The 25649-nt window shown below is 35.3% G+C and overlaps 1 protein-coding gene across 1 annotated transcript in view; it reads left to right on the top strand.

The window, feature by feature from the left end:
- Positions 1-25649, top strand: part of TNKS (tankyrase) — a 202092-nt gene that overhangs the window by 41573 nt on the left and 134870 nt on the right. Inside the window, 1 exon segment of the mRNA XM_035004108.1 lies at positions 21388-21483. Within this exon segment, the coding sequence (XP_034859999.1) occupies positions 21388-21483 (96 nt within the window).

The following is a 25649-nucleotide window of genomic DNA, read 5'->3' as shown; positions in this document are numbered from 1 at the left end:
GTTGTCTTTGCTAGATTGTTGTTTCCCAGTAAATGACAGATCTTAAAAATCATATTGCTTTATTGTATTTGACTCTTTAAAACTTTACATAATAAGAAGCATCTATTATATACTTTCCATTTTTTATTTTGAAGTAATTGTAGATTCAGAGGAAGTCACAAAAATAGTACAAGAAGATCCCATGTATCCTTCACCTAGTTTTTCCCATTGGTTATACCTTATGGACTTATAGTATAATACCAAACACAGGAAACTAGTATTGGTACATTGTGTGTATAGTTCTGTGCCATTTTATCACATTTGGAAATTCATGTAACTACCACTACAATCAAAATATGGAACTATTATCACAAAGATCCCTCTCGTTCTTTATGGAATCCCTTTATATGGTCGATCCCCAAAACCCATCCTTTAACCCCTACCAACTACTAATCTGCTTTCTGTCTGTATGATTTTGTCATTTTGAGAATGCTGGAATCATACAGTATGTGATTTTTTTGAAATTAGCTCTTTTTTTCCACTCTGCACAATGCCTTTCAGTTTTTTGTTTTTGTTTTTTTAAATTGCTGATTAGTATTACCTGGTGTTGATATACCATCCATCAACTGAGGCACATTTTGGTTGTTTACAGTGTCTGACTATTATAGATAATAAATAAATTCTATTTATTGTTTTCAAACATTTACTCCTTTACCAGGTATTATTTGTGCCTATTTTGTTCCAGGCACTTGCTAGGCATTTAGATTTATACATTGGTGAATAAAACAGGATTTAAAAAATGCTTATGGCATCAAAATAGATGGTGATATACTTGGTCCAAAAAAATAATTATTTGAAGGTTTAATATAAACTGATGGGGTATTTTAAGTAATAAAATTGATGTGAATGCTTGAATAGACTCCTCTTATCTCAAGTGAGAAAATGTTCCATGTTACATTTTTGGAAATCAAACAGTTGAATTTTTCGTAATCTTTATAATTTATCCCAAATGATTTAATTTTATTATTTAAATATCATTAATTTGATATTAAATCTTATGGTTAACACTTTCTGATTAAGAATAGTGATTGAATTCATTGAATTACCTCCCTGCTCTTACCGAATTCTGTTCACGTTATAAAAAATTCTGTAGCCAGTGATTTGGTTGTAAGGAAGCCATCAAACTTGTATTAAAGGAAGCATAATCCACTTTGTGTTGAGTAGATTTGATTGGAGAAGTAGGAAACTGGAAGCAGGATAGGAGTTCTGGATCATGGGTGGTGGTAGGATCAGCTAGACTAAAAGGTCTGGTATTGTTAAGTGATAACAATGTAAAATTGTCAGAATACACGTTGAGTCAGAAACTCAACCATTCAGGAAAACCCAGAATTGAGATGTGAAGAACCAAGCCAGCTCTAGGGACTTCAGCAGCACAGGTCTATGAACCTTCACTCTAGAATCCTCCACTCATGTGGATGTGTCTTGGCTTCAGGTTCGCTCTGGTTTTTAAACCTGAGATAAAAAGAATCCAATGCCCCGGCTTGAGTCAGTTGTTGACTCTTAATCATCTTTGGTACCAGAGAAGTTCCCTGGTACGGACATGGCTCTTCAGGCCTCACCACAGCAACTGGGTACCATTCCCGGAGGGGCACTGAGTGGGGAGGTGCGGGGTGGGGGTGAGTCAGGGAAAGGAGGAAGTAGACACGGGTTGGGCTTTGAATTTGGATCCCTTCAAATATTGAATAACGGTTGCCATTCTTTGAGCCATCTCATTATGCCTTTAAAGGTTACCTTAATACTGTTTCTGGGGGGAGAAAAACCAAATATTCTTAAAATATTGTTCAACAGCTGTCTATAAACTTCTTTTTTTTTTTTAAACTTCTGATTTTACTGCGTGTGCACGTGCTGCCGCCCAGTGTATCTCTTCTCTCACAACATGCTCCATTGTCCCATTTTGGACTTTGTTTACAAAATACATGTTAAATGTTACAATCATTAAGGATTTTAAGATGGTGACAGCAAAGCATTAAACCAAGCATGGGGCCCTTTGCAGCTGCACAGGTTATATGCCCTGATCAGATCATACCATTGGCCTGATTAAAATGCTGCACAAAGAATTCTCATTACACTTAAATGACATCTTAATTCCTTATCAGGGCCCTACTTGATCTAGGTCAGACTCCCACCTACATCATGAATTTCATGCCTGTCCTTCTCTCCCTTTCTTCATGTTTCAGCTACACTGGCCTTATTGTCTCTAAAATGAGTCAAAGTTGCTTCTTTATCAGAGTCTGTGTACTTGTTCCTTTTGCCTGGAACACTTTTCCCCCAGGTTTTCACACATAATGTTAATTCCTTGTACTTTTGCCTGACGACACTATCATAATTTCTTGCCCTGCCCTGCTTGTCTGGTTTCTCTAACCACGTTTCATTTTACCAACCATGTTTCATTTTACATAATAGCACCTGTTACCTGAGATTATATATTTGTTTAATAATATATTTGTTCATCATCTCTGTGTACTCTTCCCTACTCTGTGCCTGATAGAAACACAGGAACCTTGTCTGCCTTATTTTGCACTGTTTCCAAGTGTTACATACTTCTGTGCCTCCTCCGTAAAATGCCTACTCTGTGCTAGAACTTCATTGTGGTCTTATTTTGCGTAATGTTGAGCATTTTTTGTGTGCCCTTTGGCCATTTGTATATGGTTTTTGGAGAAATGCCTGTTTATGTCCTTTGTTCATTTTTAATTGGATTATCTCTGTTACTGAATTGTAAGAGTTTTTTATATATCTAGATACAAGTTCTATATCAGAAAAATGATTTGCAAATATTTTCCCCCTTCTGTGCTGTCTTTTCACTTTCTTGATAATGTACTTTAAAGGGAAAAAGTTTTTAGTTTTGATGAACATTAAAAAGTCTACTTTTTTCTTTTGTTGTTTGTGCTTTGGTGTCGTATCTAAGACTTCTTTGCCAAAGCCTAGGTTATGAAGATTTAACCCTATGCTTTCTTCTAAACATAGGGAACATTTCTTCTATGTTTTATAGTTTTAGTTCTTTTTTTAGGTCTTTGATCCATATGGAGTTAATATTTGTATATGACATGAGATAAGAGGTCCAACTTCATTCTTTGACATGTGGGTATCTAGTTTTCCCATTCAGTTCCTAATATTTCTTTATAATCCTTAGTTCTGTAAGCTTGGTAGTAATGTACTCCTTTCATGTGTGATTCTGGTTATTTGAGTCTTCTTTTTCTTTCTGAGTCCGTTTAGCTAAAAGTTTGGCAGTTTATATTACTGTGCTCATCAGTAGTTCCTTTTTGTTGTTGTATAGTGTTCCATCATGGATGTACAGTTGGGTGGTTTCCAGTCTGTGGCTCTTACAAAGAGGACTGCTGTGGACGCTGGTGTGTAAAGGTCTTGGTGTGAAGATATTGCTTCGGTTCTCTTGGGTAGATGCCTACGAGTGGAATTGCTAGGTGGAGTGATATGTTTCTGTTGAACTTTATAAAAAGCAACATCCCTGCTGGCTGAATGTGTTGAGCATATTTTCATATACTTACTGGTCATTTATGTATGTTCTTTTGTGAGATCGCAGTTCAGACCTTTTTTTTTTTTTGTATTCTTATTATTGAGTTTTAAGAATTTTTTTTGTGTGTGTGTGTTATGGATATAGGTCTTAAGATGTATGTACTGTGAATCCTTTCTCCCAATCTGTGCCTTACCTTTCATTTTCTTAATGGTGTCTTTGGACAAGCAAAGGTTTTTAATTTTGGTAAAGTCCAATTTGTCAATTAAAATAGAACAGTATTTGGTGTCTCAACAGCATTGGAATAGTAAGGTAAGATTTCTGTTAGACAATTATTCTTAGGTTAAAAACAGTTTATGGTGAAATAAGATTATAATTTTAATTACATTACAGAAATACAGGAAAGCAGTTTTGTGTTTAAGGGTTTCTTCTTGAATTACATTATAACAATTTGTTTAGGATACATTTTTAAAAATCAAAATGAAAGAATAAGCCACTCCATAATGAAAACAATATATTATACAGGTCAATTTTAAGATTTAAGAGTAAAAGTCAGGTGGACCTTGTTTAATTGGAAAATAATTATCTAAAATGTACATGCTTATTTTTGTGATAACATTGTTTGCCCCTGCCATTTGGAAGTATATTTTTAGAATTTAGGGAAATGGGTTATTTTTAATAGCTTATTGCCTGAAATCGTTCCATAAAGGAAGGCTCAATAATTCCTTACAGTTAAACATTTTTTTTCATTTGTGCTTTCCCTCTGCTTTTTGAGATAGGAGGACACATAGATATCCTTTGAACTGTTTCTTCATGTTATTGGCTTTGGTTGAATTTGCATAGTTTTCTATATTTCCACAATATCGAGACAGAAAATATGAGCAGTTTAAATATCAAAACTGGTCTTTTTAGTCTGGTGTAGTCTAAACCTCCAGTTCTTATTGGCATCTAGAAGTAAGCAGTCCTCTGTCCACTGAATATATTTACTTTCCTTCTTTATCCCCCCAACAAAATGTGAATGGGAGCAAAATATATAATCTCTGAGCAGAAGTGTTAAGAACCAAAGCACAGTTTACCGTATTTTGTTTTTCTCTACCTTGGTTATGTAGGTATCACATTTTAACATAAAGCTCTCTTCAGCCTAGGCCTGTGAGTAAGGAAACTCCTCTGATGTCACTTTCTCAATTTGTGTGAGTAAGAAATGAACTTATTTTGTTAAGCCTGTGAGATTCTGGAGCACTTTGTTACTGCAACATAACCCAGACTAGCCTGACTGAAAACACTCTTTGTGAAATTGAATTCAGAGTAAAGATAAACAATAAAGAAATGATTAGTTAAGAATGACTTGTCTGGATGCCATTATGGAGAAAAATATCTTGGAGCTGTTCCCCAAATAGACCAGGGTCATAAACACAGTTATTAAATTAAAACTGTTCTAATCAAAATATATTTACTTTCTAATGCAGCTGTAGGACCAGGGGCTAGTCTCTTAAACTGAATCAGATAAGGTGTGAACTTGAGTATGCTCCAGATATGGTAGTAGCTTGTCATATGCTTCTGTAGTATGCCACTTAGATCTTACTTGGTTCTTCTTGCTTGATTGTTGGTTCTCTGTGGTAAGGAACTAACAATCTTATTATTCATTCTTGTATTCTTATTGCCTATCACTGGTACTAATTATATTTTCAAGAAATGTGTGTGGAATGACAAAGCAGCTCATAAGAAGATGGCGTTATTCTATGTGACCTTTTTTTTTTACATTAAGTCTGTGTTGATGGCGATAAGGAAGGCAAGTAATTTCCCACTTCTTGATTAGGTGATATTTTGAAGTGTTTTCATTTTAAAGTTAGGTGAATTTGCAGTATGTCCAACACTCCCATATTCATGTAGAAATACAGAACACGTTTTATGGTCAGGTATAAATTATGTTAGATTATCTGTCATTTGTCTAATCATTGTATTCTTCATTAGGATAAGTCGTTGGATATTGATTCCAGTCATGCATTGAATTCTGGTATAGTGGATTTTCCTTAAAGAACGGGCAGTCAACAGTTTTTGTTGCCACTTGTGGATTAAACCTTGAATTGCTGCTGTCAGGAACTGAGGAATTGAGGTAGGGAGGGAGAAGAAAGAGAAAGGTGATGGTGGCAAGTGTATGAAAAATTGCTGTGGATGGATGGTACATAATAAAGTGCTTTCCCTTGAGGCAGCTCAAAGTACTTAATGAAGTTAATTTCACTAATATTTATGTCTTATGCATGAGGCAGAGATGATTCACATTACCTACCATTTTATCAGTGAGGGAAGGAGAAAATTGTTACTTTCCCACAGTCTGTAGAGCTGATATAAAGTTGTTATGACAGAAATGTTTTCTTGATTGAGAACTGAAAGTTCTCTCTGCTTAGTGGGATTTATTTAAGAATATAGTTTAAGCATAAAAAATTAATTTCAATCTTTAAAATTAATTTCAATCTCGCCAGATAAATTCCTCTTTACTTTTAGTTTAGCTTTTTAGATCATATAATATTTAGCAAATTTAAAGTCGTATTCTTTACCTAGCCTTATTAAAAAAAAACCCAAAAACAAAATCTTAAGATAATGTATTTACTAAAACTTAAACCAAGTTTTTGTTATTGTAACTCACTCCTAAAGTAATATCCCTCTCATAATCCAGATAACTCCATTTTATATTATCTGCTATCTAGAAAGAGATATTTACTTTCCTTGTATAAGCTCTATTGTGAATGGAGTTTTGCCTGATCACTTCCATGGTTACCTGTCCTTTGATGAAGTCAAAAGCCCTGGAACTTGAAATGGCATGCATTGGGGGTGGGGCATGGGAAGAGTGGGATCAGTGCTGGACTGCCTTGGGTACATTCTTACTTCCTGTTATTTTAAACATAGTATCTCAAAATTAACAACTTTCTTGGTTTTGTCCTAACAGTATTATTAGAAGTAATAGGTGTTCATTAAAGAAGAGTTAGAAAATATACTCATAACAATGGTCACGCCTTATTTTCTGCCCACTGTGGTAGCCATTAAATGAAAATTAGCTAAAATTTAACAAATCAAAAATTTAGTTCCTCAGTTGCACTAGTCACATTTCAAGTGCTTAATAACCATATATGACTGTTGGTTATCATATCAGAGTGTGCAGATTATAGTAATTTCCATTACTGTAGGAATTTCTTTTGAACAATATTGTTAGACCCACTGTACCTGTGTATATAGTCCTTTTTATAATAAAAATGGGATCATTCCATGCATACCATTTTCTTACTTTTTCACTTTGTGTTGTGAATATATTTCATTATCAATGAATATTTTTATCTAATCTCATTTTTAATGGCTGTCAAGAATTATAAGGAAATAACCATTATTTTTAAATCACTCACCCATATTAGACTATTTATAATATTTCTGATTTTTCACTTTTGTTTTATAAACAGTACTACAGAGAGTATCCTTTTCATTACATATATGTGTAAACCTTAATTACTTCAGCATAAATTCCTGGAAAGCCACAACTTCTTAATAAGAACCAAAGAAATTGTAGCTGCTGAAGATCTCTACTAGGGCTCTTGATTTAATCTGTCACATTATGTATTTATATGTCATTCATAAATGAGCTAGGTTAAGGAAAGTCATTTCTCACATATTCCTTACTCTTTGCAAAAATTCGTTGAAAATTCAGTGAAGCCCTTGAGAATATGATTCACTTGCTTTTGTTTCATGATTGTCTCTTTTCCCTTTTCCTGCCAGAATACCTCCTGTAGGCATTTTTACCATCAATTTTCCATATAAATACTGAATTGGGATCTTTTAAACAAGTCTCAATATAGCATTTTCATAAAAAGTAAAAGTTGGCAAAATTCCACACTTGTATCCTTAAAAAGGAGAAGAGCCAAGAATGATAGCAGTTTTTCCCTTCTGAAAAAATCCCCACTGACACTGAATACCGTTATCTTGATAACTTGCCCACTTAGGTTCAACTGCTTTCAAGAAAGTTAGAGTATTTATACGTTTACCTGATAAATTTGGGACTATTTTAGTAGGCATTATGGTTAATGGTGGTAAATATATATATATATATATTTTTTTTTTTTTTAAGATTTTATTTATTTGAGAGAGAGAGAGAGAGAACACGAAGGGGGCAGGGTCAGAGGGAGAAGTAGACTCCCTGCTGAGCAGGGAGCCCGATGCGGGACTCGATCCCGGGACTCCAGGATCATGACCTGAGCCAAAGGCAGTCACTTAACCAACTGAACCACCCAGGCGCCCTATATATATTTATATATTGAGTTTTATATTTGTTCATTGTATTTTATTAGGAATTACAGAGTGAATGCCTTCATTGTCCTAAGGACTTAATATATCAAAGAGGGATGCCTGGGTGGCTCAGTTGGTTAAGTGTCTGTCTTTGGCTTGGGTCATGATCCCAGGGTCCTGGGATCGAGTCCCACATTAGGCACTCTGCTGAGGGAGCCTGCTTCTCCCTCTGCCTGCCGCTCTCTGGTGCTTTCTCTCTCTCTCTGACAAATAAATAAATAAAATCTTAAAAATATATATATCAAAGATGTTTAGAGGGGAAAAGGTCAAAAACCAAGAAAAACAAAAAAAGACCTCATGCTTTTTTTGAAGTGATGCAAGGATTTGCATATGACTCAAGTCTGCCTATTAAAGGAATTAAGTATACATTTGCGTTTACTTTTAGATTAACCATGGTGATCCAAAACAGTCTGGATTTCAGTGAGATGTTGCATGGCTTAAGTTGTGGTTGTATGAAAATGGTATTTGAGGCAAATGGCTCATGTAATCAGTTCTCCCTTTACATGGTTATCGTGTTACCTGAAACGTGTGCATATTAAAGCTGTGTCCCTGCTTTGTATAGTTCTGTGGTAACAGAGATTGCAGAAGCAGGTCCAGATGGGAAAGAAAGACAGAGTCCTTTCCACTCCTCATTCTCAGCTGACCAAACTACATAGAAAGTTAAGTGTAATAATTGCAGTTCCAGGCTTTAAAAAATGTTAGGTACTCTTGTTTTAGTTCTTAAATTATTGGAATCTGTTAATTTTCTTTTTAAAATGGAGTGGGTGTTAGACTTTTCATCCATAAACAGAATCCAGGATTAAGTATGTAAACCTTACTGTGAGTTGTTTAATATTTTTCCCTTAGATATGACAGTTACAAATAAGCCATTAAGAAATCCCACAGGATGGGGTGCCTGGGTGGCTTAGTTGGTTAAGGGTGGCTTAGTTCATTAAGCGTTGGACTCTAGATTTCAGCTCAGGTCATGATCTCAGGGTCGTGAGATCCAGCTCTGTGTTGGACTCAGCACTCAGTGCGGAGTCTGCTTGAGATTCTCTTTCTCCCTCTCCCTCTCCCCTCCCCCCCACTTGTGCATGCGTGCTGTCTCTCTTGCTGAATGGATAAATAAAACCTTTTTAAAAAAAGAAAAAAGAAATCCCACAGGGAATCCAAATATATGTTTATTTTGTGTCAAGCCTGAAAATTTCTAAATTAGCTGTGTGGTACAAGTAATCATGGTTAGAGATAGAGGGCATATATTTTATTTTGCCTTTTATTTACTGTGCCTATTTTGGGGCACGGTTTTCAGTGTTGATCTTGAGAAAGAACATGCTTGAGCATGAGGATTGAGGGAACAAGAGCCGGGAGTATTGTAGTGGGTCTCCTCAAATGGAACCCGAGCTGTCATGGGTGTTATTTCTGAGTCTTGGTTTCATGCTTTCCCACAGGGGGATTGTTTGATGGGATGAGAAAGGGGTCATTGGTCATGGGAGGAGTAGATAAGGTATTTAGGACAAATATGTAGATGTGCCTTTCAGAATTCACCTAAGAAGAAGAAAGCTTGAATTACAGTTCGGGGGCGATCTTGCCTTGTACTTGTGTAGAATGATAAGGTAGAAATTAAATGCCTGGCTTTAGTAGTAGGTATGAATTCTACTTTACTGCTTAAAAACTGTCATCTTGTACAAATGATTTAGTTGCTATGAGCCTCAATCTCTCATTTATAAAACGAGTATCCTACATATTGCGTTGGGTTGTTAATGGAAGTTAAGCGAAAAAATAAAGCAGGTAGAGCCTCAGTAAATGCTTGTTTCCCGTCCATTCTCTTTTCTCTTGGGTGGCAACAGTAAAGCGTTCTCATAGGTGGGTTTTGTATTCTGACAGTCAGTAAAAGCCTAATCATGGACTGGGTGGCAGTTACCATATGCTGTTCTTTGCTATCACCAATGTGAATTAGTTTATGTCCTTTGTTTCATAGCCTGTATAATTTTTTAAACTTGAATTATGATTTAATAAGACATGAAATCAGTTGTTCTTCTTCAACCCAGGGGAAACGAACTAAGCTGGGTGTAAAAATGTGATTGAATACTGTTATTAAAAATACTGTAATATTGGTTGGGATGTGTGTGGACAAAACAGGTGAAGGGAATTAAGAGGAACACACTTCCAGTTATAAAATAAGCCATGGGATTAAAAAGTAGAGCAAAAAACAAAGAAGAAGAAAGGAAAGGAAAGAATATTGCTAATATTGCTAATAGGATAATTTGTGAAATCCAATAGAAAAACAAAAGTCAAAATTATTTGGTATATGTCCCAAAGAATGAAAACTTAAAGAGTTATATTCTTCGTCAGATTGAAAGTACAACAGTACATTGAAGTTCAGTCTGTTGAATCTGTTCTCAGAGGTAGAGGAAAATAATAGTAGTGATATAATTTCTTTTTTAAATTTTTATTTATTTATTTATATTAAGTTCAGTTAGCCAACATATAGTACATCATTAGTTTTTGATGTAGTGTTCAATGATTCGTTAGTTGTGTATAACGCCTGGCACTCATCAGATCACGTGCCCTCCTTAATGCCCATCACCCAAAGCAGAATGAGAATGTTATGGTACGGGTTCAATCCTATGTTCCTTGTGGAAAATGTTTTTAAATGTGCAACTTAAACTTTGTGTCTAGTGGTACTAAGACTAATTTTAATTGGTCTTAACGTTTTAGACTAATGGGGAGTTTGCCTGGAATACTAAGTCCTTGAGGCCTTGAGAGAGGGGAGATGGGGATGGCAATTTAAGGAAGGTTTCAGAAAGGTGTAGGTGGGGTCTGCCCTTTCTTTCCCAGAGAGAGATTGGGAAGCACCCTTTTGCATGTGGTCATTGTCCCTTTGAACTGTAAAGATTCTGGGATCCTGTTATAAACTTGCGTAGTCAGACTAAAGTAATCTGCTTAGTGTTTCATTTAGCTGAGTCTAGTCAAGTTTTTGAAAAAGTTATCTCCCCTAAATAAAAAGAAGCATAAAACAATCATTGACTTGGCACAAATGAATTCATTGTTCCTAGGGCTGTTACCATTTTGCCTTTATTTCAATCCAACAGATATATTATTTTTAGCACTTTCGGTGTATGTGATTCTGGTGGTTCCCCCCCCCCCCCAAAAAAAAAGTGAAGATGAAAAGATCCTGATTGAAGGGACAGGGTGTTTATTGAATCCCTATTATATGCCAAGAGCCAAGCTAGGTTTATATGTATTGTCTCACTTAATTATAATAGCAATTCTCTGAGGAAGGTAGTGTTGTATGAAAGAGGAAATTGAGATTGACAGAGGTGAAGTAACTTGTGTAAGGTCAGACAGTCGCAAAGGACAGAGCAGTATTCTAAAACCCAGGTTTATCTGACTCCTGGACAGTACTTTCTTTTAGACTTGACTCTCTGGGGTTTCCAGGTGGAAAGAGATATTCTTTGTTATAACCATTCTTATATTTATTCCAGGGCCTGCTTTATCTTTTAATTTAAATTGTCACTTGTGAGGGCAGATAATGCTGATTTCACAGATGTATTGTGGCCTGGTTTAACTCTATTGCAAAGAGTTATGTCATTGATCTAGCTCTAAAAATCTACTATATATACGTACAGAATAATCTCTTTCTAAGTTACTCTAGATGCAATGGGCCTTTTTAAAAATTCTTGATTGTCTATATTTACAGGTAAACTTGACAATGGGAACAAAATCTAATCTTTTATTATTATTATAAAATTTCATGCCAAAATTTGTCATAATTTGATCATAAAGAACTTCTATGTGAATTCAGTAAATTTTTATTCACTTGGATTAATTTTCTGAGTGAGTAAATATTTTGTAATATTTCACTATAATCACATTATAGTGATCCCCATGGTATGTCTAGTTACCATCTGTCACCAAAGTTATTATGATATTATCAAGAATCTACCCCACACTGTACTTTACATCCTCGCGACTTAACTGATTTTCTCACTGGAAGTTTGTACCTCCTAATCTCCTTTGCCTTATGCACATGCCTACTATATGCTGGGCACTGTTCTGAGGACTCCCAAATATTTATTCTTTTTGTCCTCCTAATTGCCCATGTGCTGGGTACCGTTATTATCTCTCTCTTTCTCTTTTTTTTTTTTTTTTTTTACAGATGAGAAAACAGAAGAGCAGAAAGGTGAAATAGTGTCCTAGGGCCCCAGAACTGGGAGGTGGCGGAACCAGGATTCTAACTCCTGCCTTCTAGTTCTGAGAGGACCGTCTCTTAACCACAGCTGTGTTCTTAACTGGTTAACTAGGATGTTTTGCCATTAGTAAATGAAGCAGACTTACAGGGAATTTGATTTTTTTGAGCTTTTTTAAAAAAAGAAATGCAGTCTTATTTTTTTCCAGTGAGGTACATGGAAAAAAACAGTAAGTAGGCATCTAATTAGACACAAAAAGGCAGGTGAAATAAGTATGCTAGTCCCAGATGTTGACAGAATTCTGATTTTTTGGTGACTTCTTTATGAAAGGCAAAGACTAAAAAAGGTATGATTAAAAACTTGGACTTTTACACAATAGAAAGCTATCTCTTGACTATTTTACTTCAGAGTCATTTCTACAGTCTCAGCATATATAATCTGGATCTGAGTTCTTTATCACATGTATTTGTTGCAAATATTTTGTTCTAGTCTGTGGTTTTCCTTTTCATATTCATAATTGTGTCATTTGAAAAGCAGAAAATCTTAATTTTGATGAAGTACAATTGATCAGTATTTTTTTATGGTTTAGGCCCTTTTTATCTTAAAAAATCTTTGTCTCAAGGTCATGAACATTTTCTTCCATGTTTTGTCCTATAGGTTTTATTGTTTTAACTTTTATATATATATGTTTCATTTGGAGTTAATTTGTTTGTATACTGTGAGGTATCAGAGTCAAACTTTGTGTTTTTCCTTTTTCTTATCTCTGTAGATAGCAGTTGTTCCGGCATGATTTGTTCAAAAGATTGTTTTTTCCATCATTGTATTACCTTGCCTTCTCTATAGAAAAATCAATTGACCATACATGTTTTGGTCTGTTTTCTTTTCTATTGATCTAAATATCTGTTTTTATCCCAATAATTCACTGTCATAATTATTGTAGCTTTATAATCTTGAAATTGGGTAGCATGATTCCTTTAAGTTTTCAAGTCTAGAATTTCCAACTTGGTTCTTAGAGTATCTCTCTCTGTTTACTTTTTCATATCATATTTTCCTTTAATTCTTTGATCTCATTTATAATAATTGCTTTAAAGTCTTTGTCTGCTAAGTCCAACATCTAGGCCATCTTGGATATAATTTCTTTTGACTGTTTTTTGTTGTTGTTGTTCTTGATTGTGGATCACATTTTCCTTTTTCTTTATATGTCTAATAATTTTTTTATCCAGTAGTAGATATTGTAGAGGCTGCAATGTTATTTTTATCTATCTTCGAAAAATTTTTATTCTTATTTTAGCGGAGAGTTTGGTTGCTGGCAAGTCACCCTGAACTTCTGGATGTTTGGGTTTATGCTTTATTAGTGCATTTCTGTGGAAAGCCCAAGGTGTTCCCTAAAATCTTTATCATAGTGGGATTCAGTGTTAATACTATCTCCTGTGCAGATCTTGTTGAGGTTTGGTTTTAGAATTTATTAGGGTGTGTCTAGACTAGGGTTTATTCTAGGGCAGTTTTCAAATATTTTGATCTTTTTGCATTCTGAAGAGCTTTTATTTATATGGGTCATATATAACATTCGAAATCAAAACTACAAAAAGTTAGTAAAAATATTGGCATTAATGCAAATAATCTTTATTATCTGGCTTAATCAGAGTCAGCTGGATCCTCATATCTGCTTCAGTTATGTTCTGATGAAGTAGATTCAGATTTTAGTTGGAAGAGGGAAATGTATTTAATAACATTTTCAAATAATTGTGAGTATCCTTCTTTGATATGCCAATCCAAACATGGCAAGTGGTAGTTTCTAAATGGGTAGTTGCAATATGGAAACAAACCATAACAGAAAACTTTTTGTACTCTGTAACATCACAGTACATTAGCCTGTGTTTCACTTTGAATTTGTACCCAAACATGATTTTGTAACAGTTTCCATTGATCACTTTGAAAATACTGATTCACTGAGTTAGACAGAAATTCCAAAATTTTGACACATTTTAAATACTATATCAAAAATTACATTCATTATACCAATGTCAGCAGAAAAGTTAAGTACTTACAGTAAGTTCAAGTTCATGTAGGTAGATAAAAAATTTTACAAAATTCTAATTTTTGCTTGAATGCTTAAAATTTATCATTGACATTTTAAAAATGCCTGCCAGATGCCCAGGTCTGAATGATCATAGTATTTCTATTCATATTTCTTTTAATTAAAAATGATGCATCATGACAAAAAGTGGCTAGTTCAGCTTGTAACCTCAATAATCACACAAGTCCTTTCACTGAGACAACTCTTGTTTCTTTGATAGGCAGAAGTCCTTTATGCATGTTCCAGTTCTTCACAGAGAACATTAAAAGGATGTGTATCTAAGTGTTAAGATTTAATAAAATTAATAATTTTTACTGTCATTAAGACATTCTAAAATGAAACTTTTTTTTTCTTTTAAGACGATTGCATGGTAGCGAAGAATTCAGTGATCACTAGTATGGTTTGGTGCCACTGCCTTGATTTGTACTAAGTTACCAGCAATTTTATTTGTTACTTTTGCACCGTCAGTGCAAATGTTATTAATAACAGTGAAACAAGGAAACTGACATTGTAGACCCCAACTCTCTGCTCTAGGGTGCGGTGCTTATTCATAAGTAAGATGGCCTTTTGTTTTCTCCGTTCTGCACCAGCTGTGTTGAGGAGGTGTTTATAGGATCTGTATACTTTCTTAAGGCCAGACTTCAGTTTCTCTCAGCACTACTTTCCCCTCTAGCACTTTCTGACCTCAACTACCTCTGTTATGTGCTCAGCCCAGTAGCAGCTACTACCTGTAAGCTTCAGATGGTCTTGTCTTATCCAAACTATACAGGCCAGCCCACAGCCTTGTTATCAACAGGGGTCCCCTATACAGACATCTGAGCCCTGCTCTCTGTATAGTCCCTCCTCTCCAGTTTTCCATCCTACAGATTCCAACCAGTTTGTCTACTCTGAATTCAGATCTCTTGTCTTCTCAGCTCAACATGACCACCATGTTCTGCTCTGATTCTAGTTACATGCACGTGGTTGCCAAATTCTCTCAAAGCAGAGAGTTGAGTGATTATGGTATCCACCTTTTGAGTTTCCTTTCTTTCAAAGATCACAGTTTAGCACAACTGTTGATCACTGCCTTTGATTAGCTGCTTCATATATTTTGTCCAGTTTCATAATTTTTTACGTTAGGAAGAGAGGGCTAGTCTGCTACTGTTACTCTATCTTGGCTGGAAACCAAAGCCTTCATTTTTAATTTCCGTTAATTGTATTTTATTTCTAGAGGTTCTTTTTAGTTATTTTACAAATTTGCTGTATCACTTTTTATAGTTTCACCTAACTTAGATATTTCAGCTTGTCTTTTATTTCATTAAATATGTTAAACATAGTTCTTTTTATATTGTATCTGGTAATTCTTTCCGGTATCTGAAGTTTTTATGGGTCTATTTTTTGTGTTGTTTATTGATGTTAGTTGTTGCTTCTGCATTTTAGATTACCTCTGTGCCTGGTTATCTTGGCTCTGTGCTGGGCATTTTACTCTAAATTTATTTATAGGATTAACCTTTTGCCCTTTGATGAAGGTACCTTCCCCTGAGAGAATGGGCATATATGTTTGTCAGATACCCTGGTGTTACTGCCAATCTGGGACCACCTCAAAATCAAAGTCAAGGCTTCAGATAGTTTGGACACCCAGTTTTTCCAACCAGATGTATGGTTCTGTATTAGGATGAGTTCACATCACTTTATCCTCATCCTGAGGATATAACCCTTTTTGTGTGGGGACAGTCTTTGTTAGGATCTTTGCTTTGGGGGGCCCAGCAATGATTGCTCTTCCCTATGCCCTATGAGACATTGAAAGGACAGCTTATATTTTCTGTATTAATAATTGCTTTCAGAACAAAGGCAGTTTTTGCTCCTTAGTTTTGGGCTTAATAATTCTTTATCTCACTAGCTCTTAGATGATTTTTTTTTTTTAAAGATTTTATTTATTTGACAGAGAGAGACACAGAGAGAGAGGGAACACAAGCAGGGGGAGTGGGAGAGGGAGAAGCAGGCTTCCCGCAGAGCAGGGAGCCTGATGCGGGGCTCGATCCCAGGACCTTGGGACCATGACCTGAGCCAAAGGCAGACGCTTAACGACTGAGCCACCCAGGCGCCCCAGCTCTTAGATGATTTTGAGAAGTTATATTTTTGTTTTAAATCTAGTTCTGTTCATTATTTACAGCCTAAGGATTGGTCAGCCAATACTGAAAACAGGAAATTGTGTCATGTAAGCTCTAATCCAAATTTAGTAAACCATACTACTATATAGGATCATGCCATATATATATATATTCATGTTATTTGAATTTTCATGTTTACTGTTAGTGATAAATCAACTCTTGATGATTTTTTAAAATAAAATATAATAGTTTACTTTTATGCCATAGTAAGTAAAGAGTATCCTGAATGAAAAAATAAATGGCTTTTCAAATAATATGTATAGTATATAAATATGTATAGCATTATAGTGGTATAATACTAGTATTATACAATTATAATATTGTACATGTTTCTATGGGAGAGGCAATCTGAATATGTCTCAGCCACAGAATATGTCATGTTATATCACTTAGAAAAAAATGTCTTTTAAAAGCCACGTGTGTTGGTGAGAGCCCTATACATTGAAGATTGTAGCTAGTTAAAATTTGGTCCCTTGATATTTTGCTCTAAAATTAGGTTTTATTTGCTAAAAAATCTAATGCATTTAGTCCTTTGTGTGATTCAATTATGGAAGCTCAGTCAAAGAATATCTCTGTACTCTTAAAGAGTAAGATGACTACGAAACACATTTTAACATAAACACAACTTCTTTAAAAATTGAGTGTTCATTGTGAGGAACAGTTTTAGACCTTAATGTAACTCTAAAGTTCATATAACAAAGCATTTACAATACTTTAGCAGAAGGTTTCTACCTTTTATAGTGAAAACCATACTAAACACTTTTTGATAATTTACCTAAAAGTCTTGCTATGTTTTTAGCTTGGAAAATTCATATTGTTTCTATTTCTTTTATCTTCTTAAATAAATTAATAATACCTGTAATTAAATATAATTTATCACAAAATAAATATAATTTATCATAGTAGCACTTTTTATTTTTCTAGGAATTTGATAGGCTTTGCGTACATGTAGAAATATTTTCTTTTTATTTGGAAGAAGTAAAGTGATATGAGTGCTTAATTTAATAGTTTTGAGGAATGAAACAATTTTAGTCTCTACTGTGTTTGCTGGCCACAGGGTAAAGGCATGAATCTGGCTCATTGTAGCTGAATGCTCACACCAGAAATAGGAAAATCACATGTCCTTCTTGCCATAAGCTCTTCTGAGAATGACATTTTGAATATTGTAATCCTCCCTTAGTTTTAACTCTCTGTTGTTATGCCAGCTGCTATATTTTCTCCATCCTCCTAAACTCAAAAGGAGATAAATTGATTTGAGATATATCAGGCAAACAATTGGATACAGTTAAGTCATTTGGGATTCCAGATTTGATGATGACCTAATTGGTTAAAGATAGTACTAGGAGATTTTGAGTGGCCACAGTAGTCTTGAATTTATGTACTGAACGTTACTCAGATTTTAGTTTCCATGTTCTTTTTCCAAGCCTTACTTTGTGTATTCTTTGTATATTTTGGTAACTTTGCTTCAGACATTTGTGCTACTTTTAAGGGAGAATCTGTTTCATACTAGTGTCTTGTCAGTGTATATTGATGTTACAAGATGGATTTCTAATTGCATTATGTATTAGAAGTCGCATTTTATTACTCAGAACTTTGGAAGCAAAGTTTGAAGCAGCCGGAATTGAGAGTTCTGCGTGTCACCAGTTCAAGTGTAGACGGACGTTCTTGAAAGCCATTGTTGTTACCTTTGCCTGATGTATGTGCTATTCTTCTGGTGTTAGAAATAGGGAACAGATCCCTGAGGAGAACAGTGTGAAACAGCAATTCGATTGGAGGAATTGCTTGGGAGACGCTTGGGACGTTTTAGTATGTACCCCACAACTTCCATTGATTATGGGCTCAACTTTGAGTTTTGTTAAAATGTTAGGGTAAATGAAAAATAATTTTTTAAATTTTGATTTAGAGGGTGGGGCAGGAAAATGTTCTACTTGAAGTAACTTTTTTTTTTAATTAGATTTCAGATTATAATGCGTTAGGTCTTTGGCTCTAAACTACCTTAGATATCTAGAAATCATCTGCCTAGTCCAGCTCCTTCACTTTATAGACCTGGAACTCTGGCCCAGAGAATTTTACATGTGCCCTGGCTCATTGCTTCTCAAACTGTATGTGGTAGAGGACCAGTTTTCTTCCTCTCCAGTACATGGCAGGCCAATAATTTTGTAAAATATTAAAAAAATGAAATGCTAGAAAAAGTAATTTTAAAATAACATACACAATTCTAAATGCTTCCTCTTAATTTCTGTGCTTATTTCAATGTAGGTGGATTGCAAAGAGTTCTGGGACTAGAATCGTCCATAGACCATACTTTGTATATCACTGCCCAAGGTTGGATTTGGCAAACTATGACCTCTAGGCCAAATACAGCTCACCACTTGCTTTTTGTATGTCCTGTAAGCTAAGAATTGTTTTTACATTTGTAAATGGCTTTTTAAAAATAACAGTACTAGTATTTTGTGACACATGAAAATTCTACAAAATTCATACTTCACTGTCCATAAAGAAAATTTTATTGGAACACAGCCACACACATTCTTTTAAATATCGTCTGTGGCTACTTTTCCTCTGTAAGGATGAGGTTGGGGCCAGGATGAGTAGTTCAGACAGAGACCATATGGTCTACAGAGTCTTATATATTTACTATCTGTAAAGATCTAAAGAGTTGGCTCTAGGACAGAGCATTGAATTAGTAGTTAGTGGTAGCGTTGAGAGTATAAACAAGGTCTACATTTACAAATGTGCTTTAAATATTATCATTAGCTGCTGTGTAATATCAGGCTCGGTGCTTAGCGCTTTTGCATGCTGCTCTGTTCTCATGTAATCTTCCCAGCACTGCCCTTTTATACAAGTCAGGGAAGGTTAGCTTTCTTCTAGTTATAGATGCCTTTATTGCCACCCCCTCAACTGTTAACTCTACTGAGCTTTGCTTTTTTAGTTAACTGGTATCCAGTTAATTAAAGATGGTTGAATATTTTCTAATGTGGATTTTGTTATCAGCATCTGGCTCAGAAAATTCAACTTCTTTTTCTCTGTTGCTGCATTACTCAGCACTGATGTTTCTGTGCGTTTAGGTCTGATGGAAGAAATACATGGGACTCAAAATCTTTAGCAAACAGATATTTCTAGTAAAAAGATTACCCTTTAAAAGTCACTCAAAATAAAGCAAACCTGCAGCTGAACCGTGATGGCAGATTTCTGTTGTATAAAGTTGCAGAGAGATAATAGGTAAAATACTAGCTACAACGAAAAAGATTGAGGTTTTAGTTGACTTTTGGAGGAACAATAAGGCTTTCAGTTTTTTGCCTCTACCTCTTAAGCTGTAAAATAAAAGCTCCCATCATATTATTGTCAGGTCTTATTAAATTAACATATTGCTTTACTTGTTTAAAGCCGGTTCTGAAGTTCTCCAAGTATGCAGTAAAAATCTCTGCATTTCATGGTAGCTGTTATATCTTTGTCTTCCTGCCCTTTGCATGTCATCAGTCAGCAACTAAGTAAAGATAAAGCGATAGCTGTCAGCTTTACATTTGATACGTGAATTGGCTTCATGATTAAGACCCTTTACAAGCCAAACCTTCATGTTGGGATTTCTTCTTGGAATTAAAAAAAAAAAAAACCCACAAAACTGTTGCCATGAAAGCTTATTCATGATGATGAAAGTTTGATATTGCGATACTTGTTATTTTATTCTACTTACTCTTGAGTCAGTTTGCAAACATCTGGAAAATAATTATGATTACTTGCATCCAAGGGTGAAATAATATAGAAAGGCTTGGCAAAATCTCTCAGCCACGGCTAGTTTTTACTGTACCAAATCTGAAAGTAGCCAGGATTTAATGCAAGAGGTGCTGATGTACATTATTCCAGCAGCTGCGTCTTAATTTTAGATAAGGGTGTTCCTTTGTACATTATAATAAAGCTATTGACTAGATGGCTTATGGATTAAAGGAACGGGGAGGAGCTTTATAAACAGCAGGACTTATGACTTGGTAATATATGAGGATTGTCTTCCAAATATTCCCAAGGAATGTAGGTGCTTTAGCTTGGAACTGTCAATGAATAAAAATTTGAGACTCATCAACAGTAGTGGCTCAGGTGTTTTGAGACATTATATAACATGTCTTGAACCACTTATTTGAATTTAATATTTCTGCTTTGTTTTAAATTTATGTTGTAGGGTAATGGTAAGTGGTAACAGCTACTGTTCTCCTAGGGAGTACACAAAATCGTAACTATTTGAACTGTTAGAATAACTTGGAATTGCTTGTTTGGGCAAGTTTTTAATGTATTTATTAGCTCAACCATTGGTTGGGTAACATGACAGCAACACCCCCCCACCCCCATACACCCACGTACCAGATGTGGTTGAGAAATGTTTTGGGTTAATAAATTACTACATCTGGATTTTACTTAAACAGTGCTTCTGTCCTTGGGGAGCCTCCATGTCTAAGAATTCTCTGTAGCCACTTTCCACCGAATATAGCATGGGCAACATTCATTCCTTAGCATATATTATAGTGATTTGAGTTTCTGTTCCTAAACATTTTTCATGGAAAGAATTGTTGGGGAAGGCAGCTCTTTTTTGCAGCTTGACTGCAGGGAACCAGAGTTGCATGCATTACCATGTCTGCTCAACTTCTTGGAAGCAAGCCAGTATGTTATGGTGAGTTTCCTATGTAAGCAGTGAGCCACTAAAAGGCTTGCACAGTATTACAACTGTTCTGAGGAGAGGAAGCCTTAGGAAATTGGGCAGTAAAGCCCCAGCAACAAGCAGCCACCGTGGTGGTAAAGATAGGGAGGTTCACGGGTAGCGGATTTCGCCGTGCGAGGCAGTGAGCACACAGCTTCCCATTCCGCTGCCTGAAGGAGGCAAACCCGAACCGTCTAGTGCAAGATTTTTCTAGTTTCATGTTTATGATGTTAAGTCATGTGATAATACTGTACCACAAGTTGCCAACTTTGCTTTACTCTAGAGAGGATCCTTTGCTGCAGTGCTTTTTTTCCACCTTTCTGTTGCTTGCTTGCTTCTTTTTTTTTCTTGAAAGAGAACAAATTGTGCAATGTATGTTTCTGCCTACACCATGCCGAGGCGACACTTACCAGTAAATAATCTTTGTATCCCTGAGGTAAGATATTGCTTCTGCTTTCCCTGCACAGTGCTGCTGCAGCACGGAGCTGATCCAAACATTCGGAACACGGATGGGAAATCAGCCCTGGACCTGGCAGATTCTTCAGCAAAGGCTGTCCTTACAGGTAGGAAAACAGAGAGCTACCAAGTTATTTTATCTATGGAACTACTAGCTTGATTATATGAAATTGTTATGCGCTGCATTTGATATTCCTGCTGGTGAAGCTCAACAAATATATATGCCATTATCTCTACTTTATTACTGATTTGCTATATTAACTGTCTCATTAATTTCTATGCTATCATAAGCATAAGCAATAAGACTGTTTATTCGTAGAATTTCTGAGAATTACAACATTAAATGGTAACATACATTATTCACCCACATTTTAGTTCTTTTTTATGGTTTAGATTGTGATTTTCCTGTACCTCATCTTCTCAGTTGATTTCTTTTGAAGACCTTCACCATTGAGCAAGCAAGGGCATTTGTATTACTTTATGAAAGTAGTTTTGATTGGAAAGACAACCTGCTGCCTTATTACTCAGGGCAACAGTTAAATAAAATATGATGCTGTCCCTCCCTTGCCCTTCTGTTTGCATTTTTACCTGTCTTCTCACTTTGTCCATGATAGCTAAGTACTTTGTAGATGAGGCAATGTGTTATCTTTTCATTTCAGATCACGAAAATTTGGGGCTTAAGTATTGGTTTTTATTAAGGCAAATGTCAAGAACCAGCAAAAGAGGAAATGCTAGACTAGAAAGACTGTCTCATAACGATATAGAAAATGCTGCTATAAGTGAGATGATATTGAGCAACTGTTTTCATTGATCTTCATTCTCAAAATGCTGCATTGGATCTATTTTTGTTTTTATTCTTAGCATCTGAGTTCTGCTGCCTTTGCCTTCTTTTACTTAACTGACCTTTGCAATTTCGAGTCTCTTTGTCACTGCAGTGCTAACAGTATTGTTTTAGGTTGTGTGAAAGTAAATGACTTTTACCTTCCTTTTAAATTTGCCTGTGTTTGAAGAAAATAAATCTTACGTTCACTTTTAAGTTTAGAGTACATACTGTGCATTTCTTTTTTTTTTTTTCATACTGTGCATTTCTATCAAAGATTCTGAGGTGAATGGAAAATGTTTATATATAGAAAGCTTTGATAATATGTGGAATTTTGCTTAATTACTCTCATAGAAAGACAACGTCCCACCGTGTTAAAATTAAGATAATCTCTGCTGAAGTAAAGTAATAAGACTTTTCTCAATTCATTGATTAAGTGTTTTGGTTGCTGAATCACGATAACATCCACTAGAAGAACAAAGCTATTTTAAGCCAGTGCAGATAAGAAGAAATTTAAATATAATTATACACTTTTAAATAATGAAATGAAAATACGTAGCCTCAGGCCTCCTTATGTTCTGCAGCCCTTCCGTCTCCTCTTTTAACAAAGCAGTGGGCCATAGGAGCAGCCTTGGAGTGGTCTCTACCAAAGGAGAGAGAGCGTTTGTTCCTAGTAACAGAGGTACATTAGAAATGCTGACCAAGACTGTCTCTATATCTGAGTGTCCTCCCTCTGACCTTTCCTCCTCTTCAACCCTCAGAGCCTTCCTTGTCCATTTGTTAGATTCATTTCATGCGACACTCTTTTTAGATCCACTTTCAGTTTTTCGAAAGACAAAGTTTAAATATAAATTATTAACAGCAAGAAGCTATCTCCTAATTTGAAACGATTTCTGGGGGGATTATATCGGCTGCTGTTAGTTTGCAAAAGAGCTTTGGCATAATAACTCATGGAGACTAGATTACTGGAGGACAGATACCATATCTGTTAAACTTGATTTGAAAAGCATCTTACATTGTACTTTGCTTAGAGGGAAGATCTTAACTCTTCTTAGTCATAATACTGAATTCATTAATTGCTTTTTTCACGAATATTTACTCTTTTGGAAATGACATACAACTTTTCAGATATGATTTAAAAGAAAAACATTCTAGTGATATTAGTTAATTTTGTGGAAAATATAAGCTAGTAATATTTACACATTCATGTTATATAATACAGTGAATTAACGCTTAAGGGAGATACATTCTAAAAGGTTTCTCTGCCATGCAGGTTCTCTTCTAAGCAGTTTTTCGAATGGAATTATAGAGGAAATATTTCCAAAGCTAAATTAAAACGATAAAGCATTGATTAAAAAAAGTCTTTTGAAAGGAATGCCTTAATGTAGAGTTATTAGAGATTATTTCCGGTGAAGTGTTCTTTATTTTTATGCCAGATGCTGTTGTGGTACTAGTACTTACCTTGAGAGTCAACTTTCTGACCTTAATATTTTTCTGCTTTGGGAATTCAGTTGCTGAAGATGACTCTGTAATATCTTTTATGTTACTACTTTTGTGCATTAGCCAAAACTGTGTACAAGTGTATATGTGTATTCCTTAAAGGAAATTAACAAAGGGAAATCTCTTTTTACAGAGTATTTTGAAATATGTAAATGACTAATAACCCCTTCTGCATACAGAATGCATGGATTTTTATAAAGCTATATAAAACAACCACATACCTTTAGTTTTATAGTTAAGGGATCCCAGCAAGAGCCATTTGCTTTGGATAGTGCACTTAGGTATTTTTAAAGAGAATAATTAATTGGAGAGACTCATCAAACTCTTCGTTGAATTATTGTACTAAGTGAATGATAGGCTTAGAAGAACTCTTGAGGGCTTTTTGTATTTTGTTAGCCACTCTGAAGTTCTGGGCAGTCAACTGAAGGACTTGGAGGTGGTTTTTTGTTTCTTTGTTTGTTTTTGTTTTTAGGAAATAAGCATATGAAAAGTCTAAAATAGCCCATGTAAATTTTATTTAAGAGCAGTGTGGGTGTGTTATGATTCTGGATTTTTAAAATTTTATTTTGGCCTTTTCCCCCCTAGTTATAAGAAATACATTCATTGTGAAAATTAAGGAAAATAGAAAAAGTTCAAAAAAGGAAAAAAGTCATTCTTAATTCTACTACCTAGTGAGAACATTTAAGTATATTTTATTTATAACATTTTTTTCTGAGCACACATACCCCACACTTTTCTTTTTCTTTATTCAGATCTGTCTTATATATTGCATACTGCTTAATAATAATTTTTTAAAAAATTTAGTTACATGGATATTCCCAGAAAGCATTAAGTATTCTTCTGCAACATGAATTTATAATGACTTTATAATACCCTTCTATGAATCTATTTAATTTTTTGAGCTAATCCTCTAGGGTTTACCTTTAGGTAGGTTGTTTTCATTCTTTATGCTTCGTTGTGAATTTGGAGTCATTTTATCAGTTCCATTGGAATTGTGCTTCTTTATCAATATTCAGTCTTAGCATCCACAGATACACTATATCTCTCCATTCCAGTTGAAGTATGTGAGGATTTGGAGAATGAGGAGCTTCCCTTTTGAAGGGCTGCATTGCATGTGGTATTATATGGGGAGAGCCACATTTAAATTAAAGTCGGTTGACACAGGAAATGTTCATTGAAGAGGTTAAGGATGTAGGGGTGTTTGTTAATCCTTAAAAGGAGATTCTGCAGGGCACAGTGAGAAGTTGAGTCAGAAGTGGTAGCAGCAAATTGAAGTTGAGAGTTTGGGAAAGGATACATGACCAAAGGAGTGTTTATCATTGGCAGAACCAAAGATGACAGGGATATGAAGTGAGTGAGTTTAGATGGTCACAAGGCTGCCAAGATAATTGGCCCCAGCAATTTCCTAGCAGGTTTAGGGGTAAGAAAGTAGGGAAGGATGTATTTGCACCAAGGTGTCCCAAGAATAAGCTTTAACCTGGATTCATTGCACTTCTGAGGAAATCCTAATCTGTGATTGATGGACTGGCTTCCAGTCTCTCCAGAAGGACTCAGCTGTGGCTTAGGCTAGAGGCAATGTGGAGGAGTCTGGCATGTGCTGGCTGAGCATGGCCTGTTAAATCAACAAAATATATCTGGAATCCTACTTCTTTTTTTTTTTTCCTACTCCACTGCTTCCTACTGCTTTTCAGATGAAACCTGAATCTTCAGCATGATCAGTGAGGACTTCAGTGATAGGTTTGACCACAAGGTTTTGCTCAAGCCAAAATTTAGGATTCCTTTCTTTTTTTCACACTTTGCATTCAGGCTGTCAGTAATTCATATCTACTGTCTTTTCGAATATCCAGTCCAACCATGTCTTACCAACTTCACTGCTTTGGCCTTAGTATATGCCTTCATCATCTTTCTTTCGTGACAGCAGTAACCTCATAACGAATCTCTCTGCCTCCATTT

The sequence above is a fragment of the Mirounga leonina genome, unplaced genomic scaffold, assembly GCF_011800145.1.
Source record: "Mirounga leonina isolate KUSES-001 unplaced genomic scaffold, KU_Mleo_1.0 Mir_128, whole genome shotgun sequence".
In the NCBI taxonomy this organism is placed as follows: domain Eukaryota; kingdom Metazoa; phylum Chordata; class Mammalia; order Carnivora; family Phocidae; genus Mirounga; species Mirounga leonina.
The sequence above is the reverse complement of the archived record's forward strand: the minus strand, read 5'-3'. Positions and strand labels throughout refer to the sequence as shown.